Genomic DNA, 13,188 nt, shown 5'->3' with positions numbered 1-13,188 from the left:
AAATATTTTCAGGTACAAATTAATGACACTTGAAGGGATTCCTATTCAGTATTCAGGGATTTAATATCCCAGATTAAAGGTTAAAAAATACAGAATACAGACACTTAATTTTAAACTTAAAAGAACCATATTTTTGCAATTAAGGTGCAAATTTCACCCAAGGAGTTTTAATGGTTTTTACCATTTACTAAATAGTATGGAAGCTATACCTGAAATCTGAAATACAAATGAATGATATTTAAAATACCTCAATATATTACAATTAATTTTTTTATCTATTAATTATCCCCTCAAATGTCACTGAACATATCTTAATTGTATCATATTTAAAATGCAAATTATTTGAATTTTAAGGTAAAAAAAATATTAATGGATTCAGCTTTATAGTGTCTAGTGTGAAGACATAAGCTACCAATAATCTAGCACAGCTTTGGTCATATATAAAAAAAAAGGCCAAAGAAGGTATTTAGTAAAGAATATTATGGCTTAAGTACATTAAATGTTCATACTGTGAACTGGCTGGCACATTGGAAGATACAGCAGAGCCTTGTCAGCAGATCATAAGGATCTGGGAAACTTTGAGGCAATGCAGCTGAGAAACTGTCAAGTATGTCATCAGGCAAAAAGGCAGGACAGCAAAGGTAAGACTGCAGTAAAACCTCATTAAAAATGACTGAAAAGTGTATGTAAAAAACTGAAATGCTGAGAAAAAGAAGAATCACCACCTTGAATTTTTGCTTTCAACATGACTGAGAAATATTACAGTATTGTCTTTGAATGTTTCCCATGTATCATAGCCTTTACATTAAAAGAAACAAAACCCTTTTATTCATCTGTTTTATCAGCAGACTTGTCTTTCATCAGGATCGCAGGCGGGTAGGAGTCTATCCCAGCATGCACTGGGCAGACCTTGGACTGGTGGCCAGGTTACCACAGTGCAAACACATAAACAGACACGTTCACATTCTATGAACAGTATGGAAAGTGTGTCTTACTTAATGTGACACTGTTAACCACTCAGCCACCATATTGCTCAAAAGCAAAACTGAGATCCAGAACAAAAACCTAAACCCTTAAATGTTCACCGTGTACTTGTTTGGCTACCACAGAATAACCTCTTAATAAAATAAGACAACACAACTGTGTTCATTCTCTTCATGTCTCATCCAGTCAAACAGGCAAAGACAGTCAGTCAGTATGTATATATGTGGGTGGATATTTGCATGAGTGCCTGCTTTAAGCTCTATTCATGCCTCTCCCCATCAGGCAGGCGAAGATGGTCATCACCATTTTAGGGTTGACCTCTACCAAATCCTCAGGCAGGGCGTAGACCTTCGCGCCGATCTTCCTCGCCATGGAAACGGCATACCTGGTACAGGACAGGGTCATAATTAGATAAACAGATTAGATCTTTGATACTTTTAGTTTGTTGTTTACATAGCCCATGCATTAATTTCTGTTTTGTTTTATTTAAATTATTATTGTAGGAGGTAGGTTATTACTTGGCATTGCTCAGTTTGTCTTCATCCGACAGACTTCCATTTTTAACCAGCTCAAAGTTCACACTCTGTGGCTGGATGGCATCAATCAGGTCCAGAACTGGAAGACTGGTACCAATCGACTTGTCCTGAACAGAGGGACACACACACATAACAAATAAATACATTAGACATAAGGAACGTATGAACCAGGTCCACAAATGGCCTTGACCTGTGAAAAAGCGATAATACAAAAGAGATGTTCATTTTTCTTTGTCTTTTCCAAGAAAAGATTTTCTCTTACAATGGTTTGAAAGTAAAAAACAAAAAAAAGTAAAACTTGTTTACCTTGAAGCTTTTGATAGATGAACTCTTGCCAGCTTCAGCCAAAGTCTTGTTGACCCATGAAATGATCAAATCATCTCCTGCAGCTTCTCCATGTCCGAGGTCTTCAAGAACATTTAAAGTGTACCTGCATTTAGGTGTTGAGAGCAGATGTAAGAATCGAATGTTAGATCTGCCTTTCAGTCCTTCCACTATGTGACTTTGCCTGACACAGTGAAAGCTTTAACTCTGCTGTAAAAACAGCACCCTCTCCCTGTTGTATAACGACTCCAACATACTTAGTTTCATTACTGAATATCAAACATAAATCACCTCCTCATCAGCTGCCAGACCAGTGCCAGGGTTAGAGTTGCATTTCCATCGTAGAGGTCCTGTCCTCCGATTCCCACCAGGGAGAAACCTGCTTTATTCTTTCCCAGGTCCACAGCGTAGTTACAGTTTTCTATCTGTCATACACACACACACGCACACAATTAATATATTTTTATAGAACATAATCTTTTCTGCTTTTCAATTCTGTCTCACCAATTTCAGGTTCTCCAACAGATATCTACTGTAGCAGTTTTTAAAATGCTTTGTACATTTACCTTTTTCAAATGCCCTCCACCTACTGCCTTGAATGGAGGGTGGTTGACTCTGTTGTCCCAGTCCACGGGCACCTTAATTCGTTCATACAGCTGAAGAATCACCATGGCATCCTGAAGATCACTGCATCAACACACGCACATGTATTTATTTAAACAGTTAGTTGTGCATCAGTGTGGCACTAAACAGTGAAAATGGTAACTACAGCTAATGTAGCATTAGCATGAAGTCATTGTAGAAGCAGAGACACTGACCCGTAGATATGGTGAACATGTGGACTGACTCCAAGAGAGTTCATCCAGTTCCTGAAAGTTCTCTCCTCTCTGGTCTCGCCTTGACAGAGCGAGAGACAAGAAGAGACAAAGGTAAGCCTCTCAGACACAGGATGTGTTTTACTTGTATGGACATGGATGAGGGTGTGTGTGTGTGAGCGGGATTATTCATCCATACTTACTCTCCAGATTCCAGTCTTGGTTCTCTGGTTTGGTGAGAGCCGGGTGTTTGTTGAAGAGTGTTGCAACGAAGGCCATGTTGAGCTTTGCGTTTCCACACACGACATCACTGGCAGTTACAAACTGTCGGCAGTCGAGGCGGTCGGCCTGTTTCAGCATACAGTCTGCTCTCTTTGTAAGATCCTTCTCCTGATGACACACACACACACACACACACACACACATTTACATTTTGTGCTTTTGTATATTTATCTGAAATAAATTATAATCAGAATTCCAGCTGATCATCAAAGCATGACAAGATTGGCTGAGTTGTTGTAAAGATGTTATTGTAATGAAAATATTACATTTCTTTGAAAAAAACTAAGAGAAATAAATTGTAAAGCCACAGTACGTCAATTATTGCTATTTTGCAATATACAACTTTTGTCCATTATATGAAAAATTGCCAGGAGACTGAGGAAAGCTATTAAAACCCTGCTTACAAAAAGTGCTGAGAAAAAAAAGACTTTTGTTGTCTAATGATTCAGAGTCAGAATGATATGAGGATCCTTATTTAGTCCTACAGGAAACAGGAAGTCAGCTTCCATCCAGCCTCTGATAGCCAAATGGAAAGCATCAACTGAGTTTAGACTGGACGGTTTATTTTTAATAACATGCCAATGTGTGTTTATATGGTTATCTGCGTTTAAAACTCTGTTTCTTAGTGTGGTTCTGTAGAGCACTGATCTATTGAGACACAAATTAAGTAAATTAATTAACTAAATTAATAGAATATAGAAGGTAAACCACCAACCAAGAAAGAAAGCAGTAAACAAATTAATCACATTCTGAAGCCTTAAGTCAAAAGGGTGTATATTCTAGCTCTTACTATTGCTTCATCAACTTACATAAAGGCCAGTCATATCAATCTCAACCCGGGGAACGTCCTCTTTGCTGCCGTCTGGAGCAATCTGCTCCAGCAGGTGGTAATACGCCTTGGAGTCCTGCACAGAGACAGAAACACACGTACAGATGAACATACACACAATGAGATATGGTCCATTTGTTCTTCTGCACGATGACGTTTGTTCATGTGAGTCTAACAATCCCACTCTATCTCATGATAACAATAATGAAATATGTAACTGCACAAATTGCGCACATTGAATGCCAGGTTTACAAAGCAGACTGTAGCTTACACCTGTAGAACAGTAATATTTTCTCACCTTGATATCTCCAGAAAAGTTTGATATGGTCATGCCAACTTTCTTTAAGTGGAAATTGGCCCAGCGCAGCAGCAGCTCCTCAGGACTGAGTTTCATCAGCTCTTCCAGACTCTCCCCTTCTTCTAGCAGCGCTGCTATAGCTGCAGACATAAATTATATGAAAGCATTTATGTATGAGAGAGAGTGTGTGCATACATAGATGCCAGTCATATTGTCATGTAGAGTCTCTTTGTGAGCACATCACTTTCAGTCCTACTACAGTCTGACTGCGTGTGTTTGTACATACCTTCATTGCGGCTCAGCTCGATATCAGCGAACAGTCCTATCTTGATAATCTGCCAGAGGAGTCCAAGCACCAGGTGAGGTTTTCCCTCCTTCAGATCCTGAGCTCCGATATTGACAACTTGGCAGCCGATGGCTGAGGCTGAATTGAGAGCCAAGTTCAGATTCTCCTGTTGGGGAAAAAATGCAAAGTCAGGGGGAAACTCATCAACTAAATAAGTTCCAAGTTTAACGACAAAACAACTAACCACAGTGGCAAATGCATGACGATCAAATAAGAACAAACAATATGATTTTAATTGATTTGTTTTAATGCATATTTAGATATAAGTCCCTACTTATATCTTAAATGCATCTGATATTTATGATTTATGCACTGAAGTTAAAGTTATAATCCTTTCATAAAATCAAACCCTGTTTATGGTCGACATTTTTTTTCAACAATAGCAATTCAGTGTATTTACATAATTCTCTATATAGTAGTTTTCATTCCGCACAGTATTCAAATTGCCATCACACACACACAAGAGATTAACAGAAATGATGCAGCATGTAATCCAGTGTTACTGTTGAGAATTTCATCTTATTGATATCAGCCTCACTGTTTCCTGTAAAACTCACTTCCTGTTACCACTGTAACCATGGATGTCGCCAAATCAACCAGGGCTGAAATCTTGAGGATTATAACTATAAATCACGCTAACCATCAACTAAACAACTTATCAACTAGCTGGCCAAACACCCCACCTGTGTGGTGAAAGCAGTGAGTTTCTTTTTATTGATGGTTCTCTCATCGATGGTGTCAGGAACAGAGAGGTTGATGAGTTTACTGCAAAAGCACATATGACAAAAACAGGATATCAGTATAAGGACCAATGGAACTGTGGGTTAAATTAAGGATAAGACCAAGATAAAGGTTAAGTTACAGATTACAGAGAGTTACAAAGTGAGTAACCAATATGCTGAAAAACACAATGTGAGTGTTTTGATGTAATGTGAGGAGTTCTATAAAATCTATGATGGACAAGGTGGGAAAACAGGGTCCAGGAGGAAAATGTAGAAGTTATATATGAAGGTTTACCAAAGCACGATGCCGTCTGACAATGCTTTAAACAGAGCTTCAGTGTTGGGGTTGATAGGCAGCACATGTTTGCAGTCTGGATCCTTCTCCAAAGAAGAGTTGATATAGTTGGCGAAGGCAAAGCGCTCCTGCTCTGAAATACAGTTCAGTCAAGTGTCACATCTTATCAAAATCTGAGATAACTTTCTAATCAAAGTTCAATAAATGACATGGATGACTTTGTAGCATTGATTTCAGTGGACAGTGGACCATCACATATCATTCTGTAGGTATTACTTTACTAACCAGAGATTGAATGTTGAGTTCCTTCACTAGAAATCTCGCTGGTGCCACCGATGGCTACGATGCCTTCTTTCTTGTTGAGAGCTTTCCTGAAACCCTGGGCCAAGCGATCGTCCTTCATTTCCTTGAAAATCTGAATGTGTACACACAAACATACACTAAGGCTTAGAGTCAATTAAATGATTGTTATATTTGTTAATATATCAGTTATTATCATTGATTTACCAGTTACCAGTCTACGTATCACAGACAGTATATTAGTAATAATCCTATTTGTACATAATCTCAGATCAGGTCAGGTCATTCAGTTATTATTCTGTTATTCAGTATGTCCGTCAGCCTTCAAGTACACGTGAGAGTTAGTAGATCATTAGTTAAGTTGTGAATCAGTTTAGTTAGTTAGTTAGTCAGTTAGTGTTACCTACAGCGGTGAACTCATCAAGGTTGATGCGGCTGTCTTTGTCTCGGTCCAGCCTCTGCAGGAGTTCTCTGATCTGGTATCCAGGTAAAGGACAGCCCACCTCACGGAAGAGATCACCGAGTTCAGAAGCGCAGATGTACCCATTACTATCCACATCTAAAAAGGTGGGTTGGAGGCAGATTGGAGGGAAAATAGCAAAGTTTGAGTAACGATCAGAAATTTTTGCATTTTGCTGCTCTCTTCTTTTTCTGACTGATGCGACCCTGTCAGGAGTCTGAGTCATTATCTTCATCACAGCTTTTACATTTGCTGTTCTAAAAACCATGTGTCTGGTAGAACACTTGCCTCTCTGCAATTAGCATTTATTATGTTCATAATTGTTTAGAGTAGAGGAATAATTGTAATTAAAGGGTCTCTCCACCAATTTCACAAAGAAAGATCAGTTTACTTGTTACCAGAAGTGCTATTCAGCCTGTGAAAACAATTGTGTAATGCCCTCTGTGGCTCTAAGGGAGCTTTCTAAAGAAAACAACATCACCCACGTTACAAATTGGAGGCATGGAGTTTGAAAGACATGGGTATTACTGTAACCAGGAGGGTTTGATTATTGAGTTGCATTATGGGAAGTGTAGGATGCAGCATTTTTGGAGCTTGACCAACACAGGGGACTAAAAAGCTCAGCCTCTGTTGCTTCACTTTTTACCTTTTTTTGGATCTTTTTCTCTCAATGTGTTTCCAGTGTAAGTGATGGCTGAACATTGGACTGTGTTTTTCCACAGAACTCACATTGTTGATTTTGTCATCCATCACTTACACAGGAAACATTTGCAGCGACCAACATCCCTATTTACTTGCATATGGGCATAGTAATATTGCTTTAAGACAAACTTGAAAATTAATGCAAACCTGTCCCTTAAGATGAAGCCGGTTAGATGAAGGTCTTAAGCACCTTTGAGGAAATCTGACAAGAACCACTAACTCTAGAAGTGAACTTCTAACTCACAGCATTTGACAGGAAGAAGCTCATTTTGTTGTAACAAGAAAAAAAAACAGATAATGTTGTCCAGTAAGATTTTAACTCTTATTTCTGTACGATAAATATGAAGCTACAGCCTGGAAATGATTAGCTTAGCTTAGCATAAAGACTAACTCTCGGCAAGAAAACAAATAAGAGTATCTCCCACAATATCAATCTATTCCTTTAAGTGATAAGTGAAACGTGGGTGTATCAAAGGTTTCATTTCTCTTCATGAACACCAGGAAGAACATCTGTCTGGCAGATGTCATGCACACATACGAAAGCATATACATATAAGTATAAGAACATGTGTTGGTCAGCTGCTGTATCCCACTTCAAATGTAATTGACTAATTTGTCACTCACATTCAATCAACTCCCTGCAATATCCGCACACACACACATTTTTACTCACCCACTTTCTGGAAGCCCTCCCTGATCTCCTCCATCTCCTCAGCGCTGATATTTGCTGACATACTGACACCTAACAAATAGTACAACAGAAAACAGACAAATGCCCCATTAAGATACTGTAATACCTTTGAAATAATGAGAATCAAGGTCTCTTTAGCAGTGGAAAATACAAAAATGAGGTTGTCAGTGTTTAAAGCTGCAACAGATACCAATTTTCATTTTAAATACTCATATTATCATCATATTATCTGCAGAACCCTAAATCTAATTGAGGCATATAAACTACTATATAACAAAGTTACTGTTTCTTACAAAGACAAGTCAACATTTGTCATGAATCCTCTTTGTTCTCTCCTTAACTATAATGGTGCTTTTCATATTTTTATAATATTGTTTGCATTTTGCATGCTGAAGAACAACAATTTGCCTGAACTGTCATTGACCTTAACTTTTGCAGAACAGCCACCATTGTAGCCACACGTGCTAAAATGTAGTGTTAGTACAATAGTAACACATGTAGAAAAGAGTCGTAAAGTCAGGGAATGGATTAAATGGGTCTAATACACATTTAAAGATTGCTAACATTAGCCAACATTAGCAACTGTAAGCTTCTGGTCATACCAGACTGAGTAAGCTAAGCCTTAGTAACAGTAAGCTAAGTAGCAGCAAAACCCCTGAGTGTTTTTAGTTGAGCAAGAGTGTTTTATTGGTTATGAATTTAATGTTTCATTTGTAAGAGGAAACCTGTTTTATTTCTTTCTCGCTTTGTTAAATTATTTCATCTAAGATAGCTTTTTCAGTGATCTATTTTTGAGCACTAAGCTAAACATTGGAGCTGGGTGTATTGATTCTTTCCTTTGGTATTAATCATCTTAGTGTGCCACAGACAGACACAGATTTGTTAAACAGGATGGCTCTGGGCTCTAATAGCTTGGTCTTGGAGATACAATAGCTCAGCGTGTTCATTATTTCTCTATTTACTGTTAAATGGTGGGGTCAGCCTGGAGCCATACTGCAGCTCTCAAACAGCACATCTCTGTTAACTCAGCCAGCAAGAAGATTGTAGCGTCATCTATTACACAAAGAGTCGTTCAGCGATACAGTCACATTAGCCCAGAGACTCTTAAAACATCTAATAGATTTGTGTGCACTGTTTGTGCTGTAATGGAGGGTATAGAGGGTTTGTATTATTGCTTACGTACATAGCTATTTATATGACAGTAATTTATATTTAATAGCTCTATGATCGGTATTTTGAATTATACTTGCAAATGTCAATCTCAAAGCTTTTATTCATAGCAATTATGGATACACCCACAGTAGTATCTAGCTATGAAGACAGTTTCTTTGGTTACGTTTTGAGACCTCTTCTGTTTAGATCCCTTCTACTATGCAAATACAATGGAAGTGAATGGCATTTAGCCACTAAAAGCATCTAAAAAAACATCAGAAGCAATGTGTCTTTCCTTGGTACTCAGGTAAACCACACACCTAAATGTGGACACATCTGTACTTTGGTTTATCTCCTTTGTAGTGGTGGTGGTGGTGGTGATGGGTGGGGGTTAGGCAGAAATCTCAAAACATCTACAAATTAAACCAAATGTGGTATTTATGGCAGTGGTATTTAGTAAAAGTTATTACAGACAAAATGTATGAGAACAGTTTTTTGTGATTAGGGTGAACTGTTCCTTTTCCACCACCAAATAGGTGAATTAAATGTGGCATCTGAATGCATCAGTTGTATCATACAGATCCCTTCCATAACAGATAAATATGATTATATCTTAGGCCAGGAGGAGGCTTTCAGTAGTAGGAAGCAGCACCAAGGCAGAAAAATCTAGAGCAGCTTGCCATCATGATGTATCATGCATTAAGTCAGATAACGATATAGAAAATACTATACAGTCCCAGTAATATCCTTTAGCCTGAGAGAGCTTTCTGCTGCAGAGAGCAGAGCCCTGCTAGATGGGACTAGAAGACATGGCAACTTGATGTATTACATCCACAGACAATAAATAGAAGCCTAAGAAGCCAGAGCCATCCAGACAAATTCATCCAGGAATTATTAGTCTGAGGAAACAACTAAGTCCAAACTCTACATAGAAAAAGAGATCTGAAAATCAAACAGAATCTTATTTGTCCTTATTTAGACATGCCTTAAAAGATCCAATTTTATTGAGGAATCCAGATCTGATTTAAAGAGCTAAATAATGTTGTTCTTCCCTCTTTTCAGTCTCTCATCACTCATTTTTTTGAAGAGATAAGCTTTAAATTGACTCTATTTCAATCAGTAATCCTCTCTGGATACCTTGACAAATCTTTCGCCATGATCATGTTACAGCGTGGCAAAAAAACAAATATGTTCTGCTCTAGCTACATCATGCAAATGCAGTGTTTGCACAGTCAAACACATGCATACAGGCAGCCTAAAGCAGGCATAAGGCAATCACAGGGCCAGTAATGTCTCCAAAATTACTTGCTTCATCTGAGACTCTGCAAAGAAGATGACACGAAATAACACGTTGCCTGTTATCTTTTCCCTGGATTATTTGAATAATGGATGGACAAGCATCCCTCTCAATGCAAAACAGGTCTGTATACACAATGCAGATAGTGTCAGATGAGCTGTTCTATAGGCTATTTTTGTGTACACTTGTCTGTCTAAACATATTACTGTCAAGCTGGATTTTCTTAACAGGCACAACTGTGCTTTTGAAAATATCATGATATATACAGTACTGTTTCAAAAGTTTTAGGCACCCTAGATGTTTAGATTCGTATCCATTATGTAATACCATCAGGGAGGTGTCTGATCAATCCAAAATTTATTTATGACATGACAATGACCCCAAGCATACAGCTAGAGTCATAAAGAACTATTTTCAGCAACAAGAAGAATGATGAGTCCTGCAGCAGATGATATAGTTTGGCCCCCACAGAGCACTGATCTCAACATCATGGAGTCAATCTGGGATTACATGAAGAAGCACCTGAGATGGCCTAAATAATAAATCCACACAAGAACATTCTTTCTCCAGGATGGTTACAACAACCTGCCTGCAAGTTACCATGAAAAACTGTGTTAAAGTGAACCGAGGAGAACTGCTGCTGTTTTAAAGGCAAAGCTGCTCACAGCAAATATTGATTTCATTTAGGTTTCTGTTGTTTATTCAACTCTGTAAGAAGTGAATTGATAAATTAAAACAATTTATAGCAATATTTTTGTAAGCATTCTCACTTTACTTCTAGTACCTAAAACTTTTGCACAGTACTGTATATACTGTCATATACATAACCCTCTTTAGTGTGAAGCAACGCTGTTCATGCAGCGTTAATGGATTACAGAAGAAATATCTCATCTTTACTGCCACCAGATGTCAGTGCTTCAGGAAGAGAAGGCTTTTAAGGTTTGTCCTTACTATGTTTTTATGTTCTTTATAAATTAGAGATAGATTAAAGGTCAGTTATGTTAATATGAATCATAAAGTCACAGAAATGTGTTGTTGACATTACATAAATGAATGAAACAAGTGTGGAAAATACCGATTAAAAACAACATTTACACACTGATTTATCTTTTGCTCAAAGTAACTTGGCAAGAAATCAACACAGCACTACAATTAATCAACTCTGACATCTGACACTGATGCAATGTCAATAACTCAAATCCAATCACTTCAATTTGTCCTAACATTGACTCAATGACTCTGCATTGTCAGGATTGTGTTTGTCCTTTCTGAGGATTCTGAGGATCCATTCATGCAGTCACACTTGTGATGCACATGACTGAAGGAGTGTGGGTAGTCCTGATGGACCCACACGCACACGCACACGCACACACACACACACACACACACACACACACACACACACACACGTCTGGGTTCAGAATGACGACGCATTTCAGGTCATCATTCATCCTGACACCGGGCTGCTTCTGCTGCTGCTGCTTCACTGTCTGCCAATCACACTTTTTGTGTTTATTTCTCTATAGATTATTTTTTGTGTGTGTTTATTTTTCTACAGATATATAATTCTCTCTTGTCGTGTTGATATGTATATTTATTGTGTATTTACTGTCTTGTGCAATGCCTGGATACCCTGCTGCTGTAACACAAGAATTTCCCAATTTGGGATTAACAAAGTACATCTATTTATCTATCTATTTATCTATCTATTCATTTGAAAACAACCTTAACGTGCTACAAATATGTAATATTTCATATTAGAGGCGGTAAGCAGGTAAAGCATGATCTTGTATAGACCTGCACAATAAATATGATTTTTCACTTTTAGTGCTTTATTAAGCTACATGGGAGAATCCCACAAAATAAAGCACTATATTGCATTTTTTAAGCTATACTGCAAATTTAAAAACGTCCAATAATATCCTTCACATATAGAAATACGTACATACAATTGAATTAAATTAAAACTGCTTCTGTACATATAACGTTAAATATTTTTGTGGTAAGAAAATGGTATAATTTGCGGGGTTCACAATACCCTCTGAATGTGTCACAAGCCACATAGGATCTATAAACACGGTGCATTTTTTAGCTACTGTTATTGTTACATATTTTCACTCACATCTTTCAACATATCCGCTATGAAATGTATATTTTACTGAATGAGAGAGCACTAGATGTGCCGCAGTTACTTATTAAATCCTATATTCCGCTCCTTAGTAAATCTAACACAAGACTGAATAATGAGTGATGAGGAAACGCCCTAAAAGCTCCTTCCTCTTACCTGAAGTCCGCGTGTGCAATTCAGTAAAATCACCCGGGGAAATGAAGCCCTGTGTCGGCCTCTCACTGCTCCTCTGTCCCGTTTTCTGCAGCTGACACCGCCCGGTATGAGGAACCGCCCCGCCCCTCCGCGCCACCCCTCCCCTAATCAAACCTCCTCCGCTTTCCTCCCATCAGCAGCATTAGGAAAACCTCTAAAGGCATTTGAAAGCATTCTGTGTCGGTATGAGAAACGAAGCTCCCGTAGTATACTCAAATTAAATGCAAAGAGAAAAAATGCAAACAGTTTCTAAAATTGCTCCCTTTGTGGTTATTTGTAATACTAGTGTTGACCAGTTTTAAGCCTTTGTTCGTCTCTATTGGCTGTTAATAAGTGTGTTGCATTGTTTTAGCTATAAATATATTTCCAGTAGTATTAATCACTGTAATTAAAGAGTTTACAGATAAAATATTTGCTATTAATGCATAAAAATGTTTCAGGAAAATAAAAATATGGTGATTCTTTTGATGCATTTTGATACAATGAAGAATAAAGATAACACTTAGGTAAAAAGCAACAACAGGAAAACCTACTGTACAAAGTATTTATTATCCTAATTATTTTTATTGTAATTTTTTACTTTTTCCAGTCAGAAACCATGTTTACATGAGTATGAAGAGCACTAACTGTAGCCTGTGGGACTAAACTGGAGGAAGTTCAACCCAAGTCATATTCTGTGTAGGCATACATGCCTCTTAAGTGACTAAATATGACCTTTTTATACACTAAATAATATTAGAAATACATTATACACAAAATCACGTCTTTACCAAAAGACACTGAACACATCACTTCACCCTAACATAAAACGTGTCACCATCAGGCAGGCTTA

The 13,188-nt window shown here is 37.8% G+C and overlaps 1 protein-coding gene across 2 annotated transcripts; it reads right to left on the bottom strand.

Annotated features, from left to right (window-relative positions):
* Positions 1-12,414, bottom strand: LOC122990695 (plastin-2-like). 2 transcript variants are annotated; one of them, XM_044364150.1, is made up of 16 exons: positions 12,318-12,414; positions 7,567-7,635; positions 6,139-6,290; positions 5,717-5,846; positions 5,432-5,564; positions 5,098-5,179; positions 4,355-4,520; positions 4,069-4,208; positions 3,751-3,846; positions 2,863-3,049; positions 2,663-2,741; positions 2,411-2,531; positions 2,136-2,269; positions 1,827-1,950; positions 1,503-1,627; positions 1-1,369 (listed from the first exon to the last, which is right to left on the bottom strand). In XM_044364150.1, exons 2-16 carry the CDS (start codon positions 7,625-7,627, stop codon positions 1,237-1,239), a joined length of 1,863 nt encoding a protein of 620 aa, XP_044220085.1. In that variant the 5' UTR covers positions 7,628-7,635; positions 12,318-12,414; the 3' UTR covers positions 1-1,236. The 2 variants fall into 2 exon arrangements, with proteins under 2 accessions (XP_044220085.1, XP_044220086.1); XM_044364151.1 differs by lacking the exons at positions 7,567-7,635; positions 12,318-12,414 and having other exon boundaries at positions 6,135-6,224.
* Positions 12,415-13,188: the final 774 nt, after the last annotated feature.

This window comes from Thunnus albacares, chromosome 10 (genome assembly GCF_914725855.1).
Source record: "Thunnus albacares chromosome 10, fThuAlb1.1, whole genome shotgun sequence".
Lineage (NCBI taxonomy): Eukaryota > Metazoa > Chordata > Actinopteri > Scombriformes > Scombridae > Thunnus > Thunnus albacares.
This window is presented reverse-complemented; position numbering and strand designations above follow the sequence as displayed.

Bases quoted from the DNA above. Each gene is read 5' to 3' on its own strand.
- LOC122990695 (XM_044364150.1), bottom strand. From the start codon at position 7,627: ATGTCAGCAAATATCAGCGCTGAGGAGATGGAGGAGATCAGGGAGGGC. The intron at 2,742-2,862 runs GTAAGTATGGAT...CGCTCTGTCAAG, and splicing joins CCAAGACTGGAATCTGGAGA to GCGAGACCAGAGAGGAGAGA. The intron at 1,628-1,826 runs GTAAACAAGTTT...CCCTCTGTTCAG, and splicing joins CATCTATCAAAAGCTTCAAG to GACAAGTCGATTGGTACCAG.